Source organism: Convolutriloba macropyga, chromosome 15 (genome assembly GCF_964194025.1).
Source record: "Convolutriloba macropyga chromosome 15, txConMacr16.3, whole genome shotgun sequence".
Classification (NCBI taxonomy): domain Eukaryota; kingdom Metazoa; phylum Xenacoelomorpha; order Acoela; family Convolutidae; genus Convolutriloba; species Convolutriloba macropyga.
Genome location: NC_134482.1, coordinates 31,452,592 through 31,473,626, shown reverse-complemented (window position 1 = coordinate 31,473,626; position 21,035 = coordinate 31,452,592). Strand labels below are relative to the sequence as shown.

Sequence of the window (21,035 nt, the reverse complement as noted above, 5' to 3'; positions counted from 1 at the left end):
ATGACAGCTGAACATTTATTTTTTTGTCGTTGTTGAAAAAGAGCTCGTTTAAAACGTTTAAGCAGCACTACACGAAATCTTTAACGTTCGACGAGTTGCCGCCCTTAAGTGGGTGATTTCCTGTTTAGGTTTATATGTTCCATTATAGACTCATCTAATTAAATGAAAGCAAATTATAAGGTTTTACTCAGGGCGTATAGAAAGGTTCAATTCAGTTTACAAAAGAAAAAACACGGAATCTGAGATTCAGAAAATTTCTATTAATTAAGAGCTTTTCCTCTTAATAATTTTACTTTTTAAGATTTTGGCCAATTGCTGTGATACTGTTCAGGAAATAAATCTTGGTTTTTCCAGAAAACAATTTTGATTAACAAAATCATAATCCCTTTGATCACACGAAAAACATGTGTGCTTTTTTTGTTCCTTGATTGATTATTTTATGAAAACTGATTTCAAATGTGAGTGCAGAAACGGTAATTCTAATTTTCCAAAATTGTTCAATGTCTTCTCACAATAGTCAATACTGTCTACTTTTAGCAGTAAAGCGCCAGTAGCACTCCTAGAAATTTCAAGCCATGCGAAATTGTGTAAAATTGATATAGAAGAGAGGCTATGATCACACATTTGTTAATTATACATGTGTTCTCAATTGCCCTGGTTAACCGCACTTAATTTTGCGTTTTTGTGAGCATAAGAATTTTAGCAGGAAAAAAGTTAATAGTAAATTGCACGAGTAAAGAAATTATGTTTGCATAAAAAGCTCGAACGTTTATGCGAAAGGTTAATGTGATCCGTACTGACAATATTTTGCAAACGTTTTTAATAAATTTTTAAGTGTTTTACACAGCTCTCCGTAGAGCATTTTTTGAGTCGTGTAAAACAATTTTGTCAAAAACACGGTAATGTTCAGGATGCCCAGACTGGCATTATTCTCTAAAATTTGCGACAGAAAAAACTTTAAACTGCAAAAATTTTCAAGCATTACTTCTGCATTTCTGAATTGCAGCATTTATGGTCATCATAAAAACCGATTACTAATAAATTGCACCCGAGTTTTTAGCTTCGTTTTTGAAAACAGTAAAATTTTGACTCAAAATCATCCTGTCAATCTTTGAGTGCAAAATCAGGCTCAGAAATTACAAATTCTTCTTTTAAGTTTTCCGATAAGAAATTGAGAATAGTCTTAGTTTTGGTTCAGACAAAAAATCCATTCTGATTTATTTTTAATTAACTGATTTGGCGTTTTTCATTTTTTGTTTTTCACATTGTAAACTTTTCAGTGATTAGAATCTCAAAGCATTTTATTATTCGAAATTGCGGACTGACCACAGCTGTTTCTTTATCAAGTAAGAAAAATGGGAGACCCACCAAAGAGCGACACAATTTCAACAATCATACAAAAAGGAGACGTAATGGGCTACAATTTTTTTGTAAGAAATTTCAAAAGTATGTCTTACCGTTGTTGAACTAGTGAAATAAGTGAACTTTTCAAATAGTTTAAATTCTTTGGTTATTGAAATTTTAACCGTTAACATTAACGCTTCACCACCCATTACAATTTATATTTAATAATTTGTTTATCTGGACGTTTCGTTCTTGCTTTCTGCAAAGTCGTTGTTCGCCTACTTTATTTTATCCAAAAAAATGTTATTAAATTTACTTTTTTAAATTAAAAAATCAAAATCTTAATTGTCTTAAGAGCTCTTAATTGCCTCTAAAGAACTTGAATAGATAATATAACTGGAGGAAACATTTATTCTTTTGTTAACGTCAAGAGAACCAATTACCTCCTGGATAACTTCAATTCCAACTCCTTGCTTATCAATTGCTACAGATCGGAATATTCCAAGAAAACTTGACCTCGGACTGCTTCAAATTTTTTGGATATCTGTTTAAAATAAATTAGGTTTCTTTTGCTTTACTATTCCTCCAATTGTTTCCGCAAATAAAAACAGAGAATGTTTAAATTCCTAAAACATTGTGGAGTGTGATTTCAACTTCTGTTATTTTTATTTTTTATCAGAAACTGCAAAACTGACAACGTACAAATTAAAGTTTATGATTTCAAAGACATTGAATAGTTTACAGCTTTTATCTAAAAACTGCCTGGAATATTTAGCATCCGTAAATGCCAAAAAGCACTTAAGTTTCCGAACTGTTGTGCAAGGGCTCGAAGATAACTCAAAGAAATATGTGAAATATTTTCTAAAGATCCTGTGTACTGTGAAGCCATAGTTTTAGCTAGCAGTTGTTCCTATTTTGTCAGTTTCATCAAAATCTTGTCTTTTGTGCAATATATTAATTGTTGTAACTATAAGTGATACTGCGGGTTGAAAAACAAACTAATTTTGTTGGCATCTTCAGCACGTTATTTTGCTACCTCTGTTTCTAAGCCTTGTAGTGATGAAAACATTTTTTTGGTAATCAAATCAACATGGTTGAAACTGCAACAGCAACTTTTTTGATATTTTATTTCTCAATTTCATTAGCGCTTATTGCAATTGAGCAAACACCCTCGTATTGACTACTGTAGCATGCCAAAAGAATTATTACTTTTGTCGTCCAGGTTGCAAAGTTACTTTGTTTTCTTTTAAATTTGGTCTTAGAGTCGTAGTTTGATATTTTTGTTTTGGATCGCCAAATGCAGTTTGACGTTTTTGTTTCTGTTTTGCCTGCACTTTATTTCGTTTATCAAGTTATTGCGACTGCATTCAAAGAAAGGCGTGGACATCAGATATGACATCAAAAACAATTGGACTGATTTTTGTAACATCCAATGTGGCTCTGTGCCAATATTTTTTCAGTGCTGCTAAGTCAATGTGATTTTTTCTTTAAAAACATCATATGATTTTGTCCGTATTTTTCGCAGATGTCTCAATTGAGTACTCTGATTTAATTTACCGATTGTAAAATTGAAGTGGATTGCTATAAGGAAGACCGTTGGCTAACTAAGGCCTGATTCAGATAGATGCTTGAATATCAGACGCTGTAATATCTATTTTTTAACGATATGGCTCTCTGCCATATATTTTTCATTGATGATAAGTTGATTTTTGCTTTAGGTTAAATTTTTTGCTTGAAGACGGTTGTATTGCCTTGTCTGTATCAACAAATATATCGGCTTAAACTTTTTTAGATTCAGAAGAAACAAAAAGCCAATTATTAATTTATAGTTTGTACTGCAACTCAATCCTAATTCAATTAACTGCATTCTCAATTCTATACCAGATATGATTCTACGATAATTGTTAAAGTTTTTCTCAGAACCAAAACGGATAGGCGCAAAAAAACTTGATGCTGTTAAGTTGACTTGTTGTTTTGTTTGAAAACAATCGTACGATAATATATGTATTCGTAGTGTCACGTTGGCAATTTTTTAAAGCAAAATGGCATTCCTGATACAAAAAAAAACAAAATTGGTTTCTATCTGTTTGTTCGTCGTGCAAGTGAGTCTGTTTTGTATTTAACCGAATCAGGAGGAACTTAAATTGATTAGTGTCTGATTGTTTGTTGAGTAACCACTTCCCAATTCATTAAATGCATGGATATCAGTCTTGGCCTCATTAACATCTCTAGAACTTTTCATACAATTTTCATTGCTACTAAGTTGACTTCAACTTTTGCTTGAAATTTTTTTAGTATTATTGGCATTCGCAGATTTCTCAGTTTCCTTTTTTCACCTTGTTGGGGACTTGATGCTTCAGCTGAATGCCAACTATTACTTTTTGCGGACTTCAATTAATGATCTGTTTTAAATTATTTTTGATGCTGTATAGAAATGGTTAGTTATTGCTTTGAAATCGTCGTATGGTTTCTTCTGTAACCCCAGATATGTTAAATTTGTAGTTCTTTTTTTTGCCGAATAAAGAGGGTTTGCAGTTGTTTGCAATCTTGTAATTTGCTTGGCAGCATTGATGCTGCTATCTCTTTATATATCAGACATGACTTCGATACCTATTGTAAAATTTTTGCTGCAGGAAATCTGGATCCGCACGAAAAAGCTTGCAATGCTGCCGCCAACAACTCGTTTTGTATCCTGGATCTTTCTCAAAAAATTTTTGAGTTCTATTGATACAGAAACGTTCTTAACACGCAAGAAACTAAAGTAATACAAACTAAATAAATAAAATATTGACAAAATGAACAACCAAAAAACAGAAACATACAATATCATACAAAAAAGTTTTGTTATATGAAGCCAATGCTGTAGCAAGAAAAGTCAGCATCGTGCAAATAGTAGAGCATAATTTTCTAAGCACCAGTTTAACAGATGGACTTTGAGATGCTTCAGTTTAAAAAATTTTGTTTTTCTTCCTTTCTTTTTCAACTTTGAGCCTTGGGATTGCATCGGCTCAATCACAGATGAAACTATTTAAGAACTGAGCGTAAACTAGTATAACTTTGCCCAGAGAGCCCTGTCCAAAAACATTTCTTCCAAACATACTTTTTTGAAACCTACATTTTTATATGTCAAGAGTTATCAAGATCTTAGCAAGTTGCGCAAAAGTGTTCTTGATGTTCATTGGTAATATATTTTGAAGATATTGCGTAGATTTTCTAAAATTTTTTTGCCTTTTCAAAATCTTGGTAAGGTATTGAAATTTTGCAAAAATTAACAATATCTTGAATGATATACCAAGGTGCATCAAATTTAGTTTCGCTGCCGTGAACACAACGCCATCACTGTTCCAATTTTATTTAACCCAAAGACAATTGGCGTTTGCGGTCATTCACCGGCAGAAACTTTCAACTGCTCAAACTTTCGTAATCGCATGTTCTGTGATTTTTTAGATTTTTCAATTTAGCGTGCACTTTTGATCTCACATTCCTATGATGATTAATTTGATCTCTATAAACTATATCTGAAAGTGCTCAGTTATCATTCTCAATGATTTTAGGTGGTATATATTTCGTGTACACTATGGTACCAAAAATTACGTACACCTGAAGATTTTTAAATTGCATTACAATCATCAAATTAAGAAAAACATTTTGAGTTCAAATTTGTTCTCTAATGACACGTCGTTACACCTTTATTTTCTTTAACGTCTAGCAGACGGTTTCTATGGTTTTCATGCAAGTTTTTAATGAACTCTATATCAATTTTTTTCCAAATTTTTGACACTTTCTCCTCAACATTTTTCCAAAAAATGATCTGTTTTCGAAATTAGTGCTTCCTGATTGCCCATAAAATCTCATTTGCATTCAGATCTGGACTAAATACCGGCCATTCCAGAACGTTTCACTGCTTTTCTTGCAAAAGAAATTCCGTCAATTTTTAATTTATTCGCAACATCATTATCTTATTGAAAAATAAGGTCATGAAAATGAAATTTTTCTTCGTAATTATTCAGAATCTCCAATTCCTTCGCTGGAGTCGTGAACTCTAAATTCATTAGAAGAAACAAAATTCTACCAAAAACAGAGAACCCTTTAGAGCATCTTGATACATCATTTTGAACAAAAACACTTTCTTTTCTATTCAAACTGAATTTTTTGCTGCCTTTCTTGAAAGAAGTTCATTTATTTTGAGAATTCATCTATCTGTTCCTCTGGACATTGTATTGTATCAAAAGAAAGCGTTATTAGTCACTCTAATTCACTCAAGTGAGGTTTTGGGATCTTTCAAATCATAATTAACAAAATATGACACATTTGACAAAGCTCGGACAATTTGACAATTTTGGGGGTCTACCGCTCAATTCTTTTGCCTCGAAACTGTTATTCTTCAGGTTACATTTTTTATTAATACTGTGTACTGGATCTTGATTTAAAGTTCTTGTTTTTGTATTTTCATAAAGGAAAATCCGACAAAGTTTGACAACCTGGCAATCAGTGAAAGGACAAAGCCGTTTAAGCATCTTTTATGTTTAAGCGGAGAAAATGAGAAAAAATCTACATATTAAATCTAACTCGATTCTATGTCACCACATTTAAGCTCCTAATATTCGAACGTTTCGTCGCTCCTTAAACTTGCCGCCTAGCGTAGCACGTGCCTTTTGAGACGCGCCTTGCTATTATGTAGAAACCCGTCATCCGTTCAATTGCCTAAACTTGCAACACAGCAATGCCAAAAAAATCGTTGAACAAAAAATTGCGAGTACATAGGGTAATAGACGCAAACAATAGACAGCAGTAGCGCAATCGGTAAAATCTGTGGCTGTTAAAGGAAAATTATGGGTTCGAGCCCGAGTTGCTGCGAAACAGAAATGTTAAGGTCTTTAAACCTGCTTTTCTTTTTCTTGTGATGCTTTTGCGGGCCTGCTAATTTCTCTTAAAACTCCGATTTTTTTTCACGCCTCGGTGCGAATCATGCTTATGAGGCATGAATCACGCTTTAAAAGCAGAAATTATGCACTGCATAACTTTTTGGTACTACAGTGTAGTTTGCTAGTTTTTATTTTGAGTGGGTCTTCGAAATTGGGATCTATTCTGTTTCACCCCCCCCCCCCCCCCCAGTGTTCTTGATGACCCCCAGCTACAAATTATATGTTGTTATGTAGCACGTTACAATGTAAGATAACAGCACGTGCGCCTGGGGGTCATAAAAGATTTATGCTCACTAAGCTGAGGGGGCCGAAACAGAGTAGATCCCAAAATTGTTTAGATGACACATTTCATGTTTATGTTGTACATAATGTGCAAAATTTATTCTTGCTTGAGGTTTTGACGAATTACAGTTTGCGCTGCTTAGGGAAAACTTCGAGGAGATGAGCATCTTCAGTGAAGACATTGACGACAATGATAATTTTGGGAGTCAAAAATTACACCCAGACCCAGAATTTACCTCTAATTTGTGGCGAAGGTCAAATTCAGCTTTGGAACTAGCACACGAGTTGGAAGACATGCGCCCAGTTGTCGGCTCATTTTATCGATCGTTCAAATCACCAACAAAGAAGCCGGCAACTCAAAGCCCTAATGACTTCAACAAAATTTGGATACCCCTGTATGAATACCCCATGGATCTCAAACGGAGCGCCCGGGCTTATTTCACGCCTCCAAATTTACACGGTCCTCGAAATGCCAACATTATTCCATTACTGATCTCGGGAACCAAAAAGAGCATCCTAAATTTTGTGAACCGTTTGGTGAACTTTCTACAAGGCGTGCATCCGAGCGAAAAGTTACAAATGCAGCTAGTCTGTGAACGACATTTGCAAGAGTCAACAATTACGACCTTTGAAATAAACTGGGAGCCGATTTTTCCTATCAATGCAAACTTGTTTGTGGTAGCGATTGCCACCCCAAGTTTCACAACAAAACTGTCAGAAGGCCAGAACCATAATTACTGGACGCTAGCCCTCAAGGAATACTCAAAAACTATGGCAGCCGGAGGGACCAAATTTTCGGCGATTTGCTCTGTGCTAGAATTCCCCGATGCACTTAACTACGTTCATGCCATGATGACAGCGGAAAAGATTACTAAATTTTCCCAGTTCAGAGTTCCGGCAGAACGCTGGTTCCTTTTTTCATCTCGTGAACAAGCAAACTTGCCTTTGTACAAAACAGAAAGCCAGATGGAACACTTCGTCAATTATGTGGGAGCAAAGATGCCTTCCAGAAAGATTGCCCATCTGGAAAATGGATATCTCGACACAATAGACGATCTATTTCAAGTTGCTCCCGTGCTAAAGTCATTGCCTTTGACTTCTGAGCCTAAATCATGCATCATTTTGGGTCCCGATGATTTGGTATCTAAAGGGTTGATAAGAATCTGTCAAGATCTGGCTTACAACTTAAGCATAGCATCTGCACCAGCTCCAGCTAGTCGGAAAATCTCGGCTTTTAACTTTCCGCAATTGTTTACTAGAAAGAAATCAATTACGGCTGCAACAGAAATGTGCAAAATATTGAAACAGGAATTGAGTAAGGAAGTTATGGAATTGCACAATAAAAATGACAGTCAGAACTCGCATGAAAACACCATTTCTGCTATTGCAGCCATTCTTGAACGATGCTACACCCTTCATCCGAACGTGAAAGATTTCCTCGGCTGCTTGCCCGGAATTTGGACGGATTTGGGCTTTAAAATGACACAAATTACGCAAAAGATCGAATCCGAAAGAAAAATGGAGAAAGCTTTGACAGCTGGGTTCTGTGAAACCACAGATTCGAATGAATGGCTGGCAATTGACGACAATCGAAGTCGCACCGATTCGGGCAACTTCTCTGATTCGCCCGGGTTGAGAGGATCTCCCATGGTTCTTCCAAAAGTAGACAATTGCAAAGCGGGATGTCACTTGAGAGAACCCTGCTTGTATCAAATGACTAACTAGCTGTCCATGAAAAATCTTACGGAAACTTGGATCTATTCTGGTCCCCTTGTATTTTTAATGACCCCAGTTACACTTATAGCATGTTACTATGCAATAAAATAGCACGTGCTAATAGGGGCGTTAAGGATACATATACCCAGTGAGCTTGGGGGCAAAAAATAGACCAGGAAACTTATGTGAAAAAGAGCTGAACACACCTAAGAATAATTGTGTTAAAATTTTTTAAACCACTCCTAAATTTAATCTGAAAAATTTACCTAAGTTGCCATGATTACATTCACAGCAATAACTTCCCTTCATAGCAACGTCTTCATTTAATTTTTTAATAGGTAAACTTAAATTACAACCCTTGAGTCAAATTTTACCATTCAAACCATACAATTTACATATACTATTTAAAATCAAAATTTAAATGTTCCATGCGACCTAAAGATTTTTTGTTCCGACTCCACTTGTGGGGAGAAGAACTATATACTCAAATGGATTTTTTTCAGACAATTTTGGCCGATTGATGTATTCATCGTAGAGAAATGTGAGTAATATAATTAAAAAGCTCATCCAGAGTAGAATTCGAAATTAAAAAGATGTTGTTTAATTTGCTCTTTTTCGAGGAGTTATCGAGGTTTAAGGTTTCATGTGAACACGAGACACGAGATATTTTGTTCACTTTTGTTCACTTTTTCCGTTAATTTTGTTCCAATTAACATTTTTTATGAAATTTTTTATTCAAAAAAACCGAATTCTATTTGAGAGCTCTTTTTTTAAAAAAATTTTTGCATTTTTTTGTTTTTTCAATTCGCCTAGAGACTAGTCACTTTTCATATTGAGCTTCTGCTAATGACAAACATCATTTACAACGAAATGAAGCCCAATGCACAAAAAATTCGTTTCCAAGGAATCGTTCATGATTTTCTTTTTAGATTCGTATCTCAGTTCTCGTATTTTTAAATGAAATTTTGATTCTCTTTTTGAGGTTTTACTGAATTGTTGGAATCTTATGGCATAAACTCGTTTACAAAAAGTGCATTAGATTTTATACTGAGCATTATGTGAACCTATCTAGTGCTTTGAATGGACAGCTAATGGCTGTTAAAACTTTGAAAATAAGTTTTCGAAATTTTTTTTCTAATATTAACCAATATTAAACACATTTTTGTGAACTGTGATTCAGTTTAAAAAATGACAGGACCTCCTTCCTTGCTACTGCAACCAAAATTAATCTCGTTAGCAGTTTCATCTTCTGACTATTGGTTATATGACTTCAATGCCACAAGATTTCAAACTTTTTTTTTAATTTTTGACTTTTTGTATTATTCATTTCCTTTGAAATCTTCTCACGTTATTCTAATACTAGTGAAGACGTTCAATTGATCACAAATCAAGTTTTCAGAGAAAAATTTATGGTAAAAATTGCTTCAAAACTTTCTTCTCGCACTTTTCTAAAGAAATTTTGGTTTTTGCCTGTATTTGTTGTAGTTTTCATAGTCATAAGTTTTATTGTGATGTCTTATTGATTACCTATGCATTAAAAACATCATTGTACTCACATCGTGGCATAACTGAGCGTATTTTTTGATTTCCGTTGAAAGCTATTGAATTTTATGGCTAATAAAAAAATTTGAAACCTTTTTTGAAAATAAATCAATCTTAAGTTTATTTTCGTGAACTGTGAGTCATTCTCAGTAATGACAGCACCATTTTCCTTTCCACTTAAACACAAATTTATCTAGTTGGAGGTTTGATCTTCTAACTATTGATTATATGACTTCAATGCCACGAGATTTATTTTTTTTTAAATTTTTGGACATTTCGTTTTATTGGCTCTTTTTGAAATCTTATTCTGTTTTCCTAATATAAATGGCTCCCATTGACTTAGAGAAGAAGTCCAATGGATCATAGCTAACGTTTTCAGAGCTAAACTTATGGTTTCAGTGGCTTCGACACTTTCCTTTTGCACTTTTCTAAAGAATTTTTGGTTTGTGGCTGTTTTTGTTGTTTTTTTCATAGTCGCAAGACATATTGTGATTTCATATTGATTACACAATCATGAAAAACATCTTTGTACCCACATAGTGGCATAACTGAGCGTTTTTACTGACTTCCGTTGAAAGCTTTTGAATTTAATGCCAGTCCGTCTCAGTAATGACAGAACCCTTTTCCTTCCTAATTCAACAAAAATTTACATAGTTAGCGGTTTTATCTTCTAACTAGCGGTTTTTTTTACTTTGATGCTCAAATTTTCATAATTTCTTACTATTGTACTTTTTTGTTTTTTTCTTAATTATTGTTCCTTTCGAAATCTTATTACGTTATCCTAATAATGATAGTTCCCATGAGTTTAGCGACGACATTCGACCGCAGAAAAATTTTTCAGAGGAAATTTTTTGTTTTATATGGCTTCGACACTTTCTTCTCGCATTTTTCTGAGGAATTTTTGGATTTTGCCTGTTTTTGTTGTTGTTTTCGTAGTTAATAACATGTTGTAATGTCATGTTAGTGACTCTTGAAATACAAACATATTTGCTGTCACATCGAGACATATTTTTACGTGTCTAATGACTTTCGTTGAAAGCATTGAATTTTTTTGACGTTGATAATACGGGTTTACTCCAAAATTTCTTGGTTTTAATGTATTTTTCATTGTCATACGACTTATTGTGATGAGGTATCGATGATCTATGAATGAAAGATATCATTGCCTTACCACCGAGGAAGAACTGAGCGTGTTTATTTATTTCTGTTGAAAGCTATTGAATTTAATGGCTTTGATGTTAGGGGTTTTCTCAAAAATATGCGATTTTTATATACTTGAGTACATTTGTTGTTTTTCAAGTCATTTTTTAACAATAAAAACAATCCCTTTGCTGCTAAAAAAATTAATTGAAAATAGAAAATTTTTTAATGAAAAGTTCATTCCTAATGGCTTCGAAATATTTACTCGCTTAATTTTTTTGAATTTGCTGTTTTTGGCTTTTTTCAATTTTTAGGTAGCCTTAAAATGCTGAACGTTCTCATAAATTTTAATTGACAATTTAAATGAATGATTTTACCCGAAGCAGTCAGGTTACAGCGAATAGTCTTTCAGTTTATGATATCATACATTTTCAAATATTTTTCAGGTTTTGTTGCCTTTTTCGTCAACTTGTAACTTATTCTCGTCATTGAGAGGTCCACTCCAATTGCTTGAACTTCAAAAATTAACATTGCTACTGATATTATGTCGTAGCTGATGTTTTGATTGGTGGATAATATGCGTTTTCAAAAAACTTTTGTGTGTCGTATTTGTTTTCCTTTTTCTCCTCTTTTAGCACATTCAGGTGATAACAGATCCCAAATATTTTTAATTGTAGCCAAAATGGACTTATTAATTCTTTCAGTATAATTTTAGCTGACTTAGTATAAATTAAAACTGAAATAAAGAAAAATATTAGTAGCTAATGATTTTGATGGCTTAGACAGTTTGTGTTTTTTGCAAATTATTTGTAACTTTTCGAGATTTTCTCTGTCTTTAGTTCGTTCCTATGGCTTATCCTGACCAAAGACAGGTACCATTGGTTTCAAAAGAGTTTTTTAGTTAATTTATCGAGAATTATTGCGTTATAAGATAACGATTTTTTTGATTTTTGAAAATAATTGGTTTGAAAAATGTTGATTTTTGATTTTAGCCTCATCTTTTCTTCTCTTTGTCGTTTTGTTAACCAGTCTCATTAAGGAAAACATCCATCTGCTGTATAGTTAGGAAATTCTAAATTTGTATTTTTAAGGTTTTATCTGATTGCATTTTGACGCTGTTACTAGGTGCTTTTAAATTTAGATATTTGGTTTCTGTCGTAGAATGTTTGAGTTTGCTTGTTGTTTGTTGTTTTACTTGTAGTCTTTCTAATGGCAGATCTCTCAAGCGCTGTAATGAAGCATGGAATTATGTAATTCAATCAGTAGTTAGGTTTTTGTAACAATTTTTAAACGCAAACATCTGTTTCTGTTATCTTTTCATTAAATCAAAAATGTAGATGAGCTCGGGTCGGAACATCATGTGCAAACGCACATTAACGCGCCTCCTTGTTTAAAATCTCAACTCCTGTTGAGTTTGCCGAAGATTTTTTAAATCTTATTTCAATTTCAGTTTACCCCATTTTTGTATGCGTTTCCTTTAACGAGTTTTTGCTTGCTTCAAGCAATCTTAGCTTTTCGGTTTTTCGAGATAAATTGTTTATGTTCAGAAGCTTTTTTTCTTCACCTGTTGTTACCTAAAAAAATTTTGTGTCAAGGCTTTAAAAACTAGTTTGGAGCAGTTTTGAATTGCGCACGTACATCTGATTTCACCAGACTACAATCAATACGTGTGATTCTCGGTAGTAACTGTTCATTAAGCGTTTAGTTTTTTAAATTGTCTGGCAGACTATTTGCAAATTTTTCGCATAAGTTTCAAACGACAAACTTCACATTTTTCCTAATATTGTTTCCTTCCAAATTTTGCACAAATACCTGTCTATTTTTGTAACTGTGGCTTCGTAACTGCCTAAACTATTTCCATTGGTTTAAGGTCGTGACTAGTTTCTAACCATTCCAGTATCTCTCGCTGCTTTTCTTTGGAGAGATGGCTGACAAAATTTGGCTTAATCAGATAAAAAATATTCATTTTAAAAAAGTGTTGAAAATGCTATTTTTATTTTCTGATACTTCTAATTATCCACGATAAAAAGAATGCTTAGCTTCCTTGGTCATCTGAAAAAAAAAATCCATCCATGCGATTGTTTTGCTCCCCAAAACATATGCAATCAATTGACCGAGCTCGAATTTGTTTGTTTTTTGTCAAGATAGCTAATCTGTTTCTTCGAAGAACTCGCAAAATTAATTTCTTAAAAATGCATAGTCAACTGTAAATTAGTTCAAAGTTTGGCAATATATACAGATTAAATAGAACAGTAGCATTCAAAATATCAATACATAGCAGAATACAATCCATTGCTTTGTAATTCATTCAGTTTTATTTAAGTCTGTTGAAATTGTTGATTCAGGTACCAAAATTGAATGTCTAGAGACCGGCGTAGTAGCTGGCCATGGTTTTGCCATTGATTCCAGCGTGGTTAGGGTCGTGAGATCGGATAAAAATCAGAATCCTGAAACATCAAATTAAATTATGGATCTGCTACCTCTTCATCAAAATCATGAAAATTGTCATTCCTTATTGGTACATAAACGGAAAACAAAACCCAAATCAACGCCCGAAACAGTTGGATTAAATCAAGTTTCGAACTTCCTAAATTCAAACGTAATTAATTTTCTAAAACTGTTTAAATCAACCTCGTCTTTTATGTTGATAGAGGGATATTTACATTTTTTATACATAAATCAGTTCCGAAAAAATATCTTATGGATCTAATGCATTAGGTAATTTCTATGTGACTTCTGAATGATAGTAAAGAGTGAAAATGAAAATTGTGTTACATCTAGCTCGCAGTCGAGTGATTACCCGAAATTCATTGAAGGACTGAATTTTATATATTACTATGCATTAATTAACAAAATTTGAAGAACATTAAGAAAGGGACGACACAATGTAAAATTTCGAGGTTGCAAGTTTAACTGAAATGCGATCATTAATGCAATCATTAGAAATGATTTAGAAATGCAATCATTAATTTCTGTACTTTTAAATTGTTGTCATACTTTACACCAAAATATTTCTATACTCTTAGTGCTTTCCTTCTATTAATCAACTGTCATCTACACGGATCAATGCTTACGTTGGTACTAATGTTTATTGCTTTCTGGTTTTTGAGTTTGAAAATTAGTCTTTAAATTTGAAATAATTGAAAGTTTGGAATAGAAGTTTTGGAAATTGTGGCATCCCCTTATTCAAGGAGGTTTCACTATAGAGTTATTATCCTTCTAGTACGGTTTTTATTCAATATTTTTGCTTAAGTTTTTCCGTGTGCGGGATTTTTCCGACTAATAAGTTTTTCGAGTGCGGGGTACAATGTGAAAACGTTCTGATTTTTTTGAAGTTAATTTCTAAGTTAATAGGGATGCTTGATATAAGCAACTGAACGGTAGTGGTATTGACAGAAATTATACAATTTTACAGCATGTAACATTTTTCCATTTTATTTTTGTCAACCAATCAAAAGCTAAAGCGTGATAGAAATTAATCCCACCACAATATTGCCTCATCCAGAAGTGACACAATTTATTTGTGCTCGATGAGTGTAGTTAACTACTGTTTTTGGACCTATCGAGTTATTAATCAATTCAAAAAGGCCGGTATTTTTGTATTTTCGATTATTTATAACTTTTGTATTCGTTAATAAAGCAGTTCTACCAGCAATATTATTAACTAATACTGAAAATTAAGCCAGCGGCCGTCCTTTGATGGTATGTAGTAGACAGTGGACGAAATAGGCAGCAGTATTAATGGCCAGTTGCTGTTTTTCTCCAGTCTTATTCTGATAGTAACGGATCAGGAAAAACCACGCACGTCAGTTAATTGAAAAGGCTGGACAACCCAAATTATCAATAAAGTTATTTGTAAAAATTATACGAATTGTTAAGTTTGAACAAGGCGAAGGCGTTATTGCTAAATATTTTAAAACTGCTTCAAGGAATCACTTGATGAATCTTCTTTGAAGTCTATTGATGACCTGTCAGCTCTTTGTAATGTGCTTGTGTCGAAATAATAACATGTCCTTAGATTCTGAAAACCAATTTATTATATTATGTCTCACCTGTCCTCAGGTACTTCTGGGAAGTATTTGTTGATGGCCTTTGTGATGAGACTGATTGCGTTCTCCACATTCTCGGCTGTCATCATGCTTTCAGCAGCAACAACCTCGATGTTGAAGAGAGGAGCATCGCTCTCTCGGAACCAGAACATGGCACCAGCGTGGAACGACAGCACAATGTGCTAAAGACACAAACCACAAATATGAGTAAACATTTTTCACAAGCTCTGAATTTATCAAAACATGGCCAAGTGAAGTCGGCTAAAAATTGTTGTCAAACAACAGCTTATAAACGCATGTGCTACAAAAATAAGTTACAACAAGTACGAGACAGGAAATACTCTCTTTGACTATACAAGTGAATGAATGACCTGCTGATTTGCGAACAATCCCCAAAAAAATCTCCTTGATATCTCTTCATCAACAATACCCCAAACCCCCCCCCCCCCCCTGCACACCGGAAAAACTTGGAGGTAGTCGAAAATTAATTATGCCCGCATTGAGTGAACGGAGGATTGTTGAATTGCGGGCTTATTCGCAGAACTGTCCACGCTTTTGAATCTCTCTGACCACTAGAGAAACCAATTGGTGCACACAGAATTTATAAAGTGTTAGGTTTTTATTCTCTGGTTTGATGTCGAAGAACTCCATTCTCATAATAAAACTCTGCGGAACTATTCCCAGTACTGGGTTTTATTTTCTCGGACAACAGAACTGGTTGTTGACAATCTAACTTTATTATCACATATCAACCTTATTTAGAGTGGTATGCAATAAAAATTTCAATCATAACTTAATTGTTTATTTACCTCTGGTTTGATGTCGAAGTGTTTTGCGACAGAGGCCACGATCTCCTTAGCAGTGGCAGACTGGCTAGTGAACTTGTCCTCGGGGAGGTTAGTGTTGGCAATGATCAGCACCATCTTGATGATTAGTTATCTAAACATGCCAAATACATAAAACAACAATCAGTAAGAACTGAATGTTTTGTTCTTTATTAATCTTTCACTCCTCAGTTACAAAGCAAATTAAATTTAAAGAGCAAATTAAATGTACAATATTAGAACTGCATTTCTATCTTAATCGAAGTATAACAATAAAGCTACTTTGTGGAAAAATGTCTCCGTTCTGTTGACGTACATACAATAACTGTTGAATAATTCAGAAAAACATTTTTTAAAACTTTGTATTTTTGGCTATATACATTGGTTAACAAGTAGTAAACTTTTGAATTCGACTTTAATCTAAATTCAACAAAAAAAGTTTCAATGGCAAAAACTGCTCATTCGTCTTTTTAGCAGTCAGTTATAATAGTTTTTTTTAATATTCAAAAATGCAAATTTAAAGTTATAACCACAACAAAACGTTTGGTTAAATATTTACATTTTCAAAATCGCCTCGTAAATATATGAATAGTTTGGTCTTTATACTTCAGTAGAAAAAATTCCCAAAGCCTCTCACTTGTCTATCTATTGGAACACGTTCATGCAGTTTGACCATTTCGCTGCATAGTAATATTAGTATTTAGTTAGAAAGAACGAGCTGAATATAAGACGGGTTTTTATAAATCTGGTAATAAGACTACAAATAACTGCTCAAGTTCTGTTGTGAGAATTTATAACAATTAACCTGGATCAGACAAAATCAAGATTAGCCAAGATCAATATTTTCGATTTTACAAGTTAATAACTTGTTTTGATTTACCCAAACTATCAAACAAGGGACTTTTTCTCAATGAACCCAGTATTTCCTTCGTCTAAACCGCCTCCCTCTATAGCTTATTTCAATCTAGTGATAGCAAACCAATACGTTTTATTTGAATCTTAATTTAGTACAATATAAAAAAATACTTACTGATTAGTCGAAGGAGAAATTTGATCAATTAGTTAATCTTCGGGCCAGAGAGAGAACAGGCAACTGATTTCTATCACAAAATCACGAACACTGACTAGTTATAACTGGTTGGGCTAACAAGCCTCGTTGCCCGGGTTATTCACGCAGGAAACGCTGATATTTAACCCGATTAGCATACAATCCTCTTTCACTCTATTGCAATCAGTAATCTGTCACACCTGTGCATATTGTTTACTTGTAATATTTAGACAGTTCACGCCTCAATTTTGATGGTTATAATTGATAGTTTAACTTGGCGATAGGGTCCACAAATTAATATGCCACTGTGTTCTTAATCTGCCATATTTGTTCATCAGTCACTTTGATGTTTACTGTCATCATTGCTCAAATGTGGAATAATCTATGAGGCGATATTTCTAGGATAAACAAAACTGATCTTGCAAAATTGCACCGATAGCTAGTAAAAATTGAAATGCAGCTTGCACAACAAGAGCGTTCATTGACAGTTGGTTTGAAAATGTAGCCCCATGTAGACTTTGATTTCGCAAAAATTTTACCGCCAGCAAACAAAATTTATTACAGCAGATTTGTACTTGGTATACAGCATGGAAAAAGTCCAAGTTATTAGTCAGCCAAAAAGAGTTGTAGTATCAGAAAACAAACGGCATATAGCGAACAGAAACAAAAGGCTAAATCATGACCTCAAATGAGAAAAAAAGCTCATGCGTAACATAAAAAGGACTTATTGAGTAGTAAATCAGTTCTCGGACGTATGCTTCAAGATCTAACTAAGTTTTGAAGTAAGTCTTGCTCTCGAGTGATATTAAATTGAATTTTAAGTAACGGGGTAACTTCTATATGGTCACAATATGCGCATCTTATATCTACATCTATAGCATACCTTATTTTTTACATGAAAAATTCGAGCTGCCCTCAATTTGACAAGGAGACTCGGTAATGTGCTTTTGCCAAATGTTTCGCCCCCACTTACACACAACATTGGCTAATTGTCCACCAAATGAGGAACAGATAAAAAATTTCCAAAAATCTCACATACTGATTTAAAAAAATGATCTATGAGTAAAACAAATGCTTCACTCGAATCACTTAGAAAGGTAAAGAACTCCACATTAGTGCGCCGATGAGACCAGCCATTATTAAGACTACGAGACAAGACTATTAAAAAAATAACACCCAACATTTACATCTAAAACTCAGTGTCTGGTTTTTAAAAAAACACATAACAAAGTCAAAATAGCGTAAAAAAACATAAACTAACAATTTGGTTCGTGCGTCACTGGAAAAAACATGGGACAAGTCCTTAATGGGACTCAACAACAAAGGGACAAAATTGATCAAATACGTTTGTTTTTTTTTAAATAAATCATTTCAAATAATGAGCAGCATTAGACATCAATTGAAATTTTCAAAAGGCTTATGCTCCTTCATACTTCATTATGAAGACTATTAGACCTGTCATTATCAAGATTAGGTCGTACGTCTACAAAAACAATTGAAAAAATCAGACAAGAAACGCAAAAAACCCATTAAATTTTGCCAGAGAGCGTTGTCGAAGCCGTTAAAATCATAATCTATTCTGTAAAAACTAAGATATATCCAATTGTGCGTTCTTACAACACCACAAATGAGATATGAGTTCTAAAAAATTACACCAGGTAACAACTATTAACAGATCATTTTACATTTCGAAAAAAAAATTTATTTCCAGGACACAAAAACATTAGCTATAAACTGAAATCATTAAATAGGTTCTTTTAATTATCAAAAACCAATGAGATCTGTTTTTGTTCAGAATATGTCATAGATCTACAAGAAGAACAGTTAATCAGCAAAAAATCAAAAACAAAATTAATTTTTTGCGAAAAACCGGTACGACATCGCTAAAACCATATTCTTTTCCGTAAAACTAAGATGTATCCAATTGCGCGGTATAACATTACCAATGATGAGATATGACTTCTGAAAAGTTACACCAGAAAACTAGTATTTAAACGATATAAGTTTATTTTTCGAAAACAAATAATATCAAAGACACTGAAATCATTAAATAGGTTCTTTTATTTACCAAAAACGAAAGATCTGTTTTTAATCAGAATATGTCATAGATCTACAAGAACAATTAATCGGCAAAAAGTCAAAAATTATATTAATTTCTTTGCAGCAAACCAGTATCGACGCCGTGAAAACCATATTCTCTTCCGTAAAACTAAGATGTATCCAATTGCGCGGTATAACAATACAAATGATGAGAAATGACTTCTGAAAAATTACACCAGGTAACAACAATTTAAAAGATGCAATTTTAATTTTCGAAAAAAATAAACTCAATCACATAAAAACAATAGCTATCAACTGAAATATCTAAATAGGTTCTTCTTTCCAATTGCCGAAAACTATTGAGATCTGTCATTATTCAGAATAAGTCATACGTCTACAAAACCAACGATAAAAAGACAAAAATCAAAAATTAAATTTTCTGCAAAAAACCGGTATCGAGGCGGTTAAAACAAAAATCTATTCCGTATAAACTAAGATATATCCATTTGCCCGTTCTTACAACATCAATAATGATATGAACTCTGAAAAATTACACCTGGTAAGAAGTATTTCACAGATAAATTTTTGTTTTTCGAAAAAAAAATAAATTCAAAGACATCAAAACGAACGTAAGCTATCAGTACAAATCATTAAATAGGTTCTTTTATTTAGCAAAAATCAATGAGACCTGTTTTTAATCAGAATATGTCATAGGTCTACAAGAAGAACAATTAATCGGCAAAAAGTCAAAAATTATATTAATTTTTGTGCAGCAAACTGGTATCGACGCCGTTAAAACCATATTCTCGCTTCCGTAAAACCAAGATGTATCCAATTGCGCGGCATAACATTACCAATGATGAAATGACTTCAGAAAAATTACACCAGGTAACAATTATTTAAAAGATGCATTTTTATTTTCTCATAAAAATAAATTCAATCACATAAAAACAATAGCTATCAACTGAATTATTTAAATAGGTTCTTCTTTCCAATTGCAAAAAACTATTGAGATCTGTCGTTATTCAGAACAAGTCATACGTCTACAAAAACAACGATAAAAAGACAAATATCAAAAATCAAACAAATTTTCTGCAAAAAACCGGTATCGAGGCCGTTAAAACAAAAATCTATTCCGTATAAACTAAGATATATCCATTTGAGCGTTCTTACAACACCAAAAATGAGATAAGACTTCTGAAAAAATACACCTGGTAAGAAGTATTTCAAAGGTAAATTTTTATTTTTCGAGAAAAATTAAATTCAAAGACATCAAAACATAAGCTATCAGTACAAATCATTAAATAGGTTCTTTTATTTAGCATAAATCAATGAGATCTGTTTTTACTTAGAATATGTCATAGGTCTACAAGAAGAACAATTAATCGGCAAAAAGTCAAAAATTATATTAATTTTTTTGCAGCAAACTGGTATCGACGCCGTTAAAACCATATTCTATTCCGTAAAAATTAAGATATATCCAATTGCGCGGTCACACAACACCAATTATGATATGACTTCTGAAATATAACACCAGGTAACAAGTACTTAAAAAAGAAATTTTTATTCGAAAAAAATAAAGTCGAAGACATAAAAACATTAGCTATCAATTGAAATAATTAAAAGGGTTCTTTCTAATTTTTAAAAATCATTGAGATCTGTCATTACTCAGAATAAGTCATACGTCTACAAAAAGAACGATAAATAGACAAAAATCAAAAATTAACGAAAATTTCTGCAAAAAACCGGTATCGAGGCCGTCAACAAGAAAATCAATTCCGTATAAACTAAGATATATCCATTTGCGCGTTCTTACAACATCAATAATGATATGACATCTGAAAAATTACACCTGGTAAGAAGTATTTCAAAAGTAAATTTTTTATTTTTCGAGAAAAAATAAATTCAAAGACATCAAAACATAAGCTATCAGTTCAAATCATTAAAAAGGTTCTTTTATTTAGCATAAATCAATGAGATCTGTTTTTACTTAGAATATGTCATAGATCTACAAGAAGAACAATTATTCGGCCAAAAATCAAAAATTATATCAATTTCTTTGCAGCAAACCAGTATCGACACCGTGAAAACCATATTCTCTTCCGTAAAACCAAGATGTATCCAA

The 21,035-nt window shown here is 33.0% G+C and overlaps 2 protein-coding genes across 2 annotated transcripts in view; one reads left to right on the top strand and one right to left on the bottom strand.

Moving 5' to 3' along the window:
- LOC142354015 (uncharacterized) overlaps window positions 1-8,701 on the top strand; it is a 28,169-nt gene extending 19,468 nt beyond the window's left edge. Inside the window, exon 2 of the mRNA XM_075406275.1 lies at window positions 6,695-8,701. Within this exon, the coding sequence (XP_075262390.1) occupies window positions 6,711-8,276 (1,566 nt within the window). The 5' untranslated portion in view covers window positions 6,695-6,710 and the 3' untranslated portion in view covers window positions 8,277-8,701. The remainder of the gene's footprint in view (window positions 1-6,694) is intronic.
- A 4,430-nt stretch (window positions 8,702-13,131) lies between these two features.
- On the bottom strand, window positions 13,132-17,007 carry LOC142354652 (uncharacterized). The gene is made up of 4 exons (XM_075406998.1): window positions 16,853-17,007; window positions 15,808-15,937; window positions 15,002-15,180; window positions 13,132-13,396 (listed from the first exon to the last, which is right to left on the bottom strand). The coding sequence occupies exons 2-4, from the start codon at window positions 15,919-15,921 to the stop codon at window positions 13,312-13,314; spliced, it is 378 nt and encodes a 125-aa protein (XP_075263113.1). The 5' UTR covers window positions 15,922-15,937; window positions 16,853-17,007; the 3' UTR covers window positions 13,132-13,311.
- Between the last annotated feature and the right edge of the window lie 4,028 nt (window positions 17,008-21,035).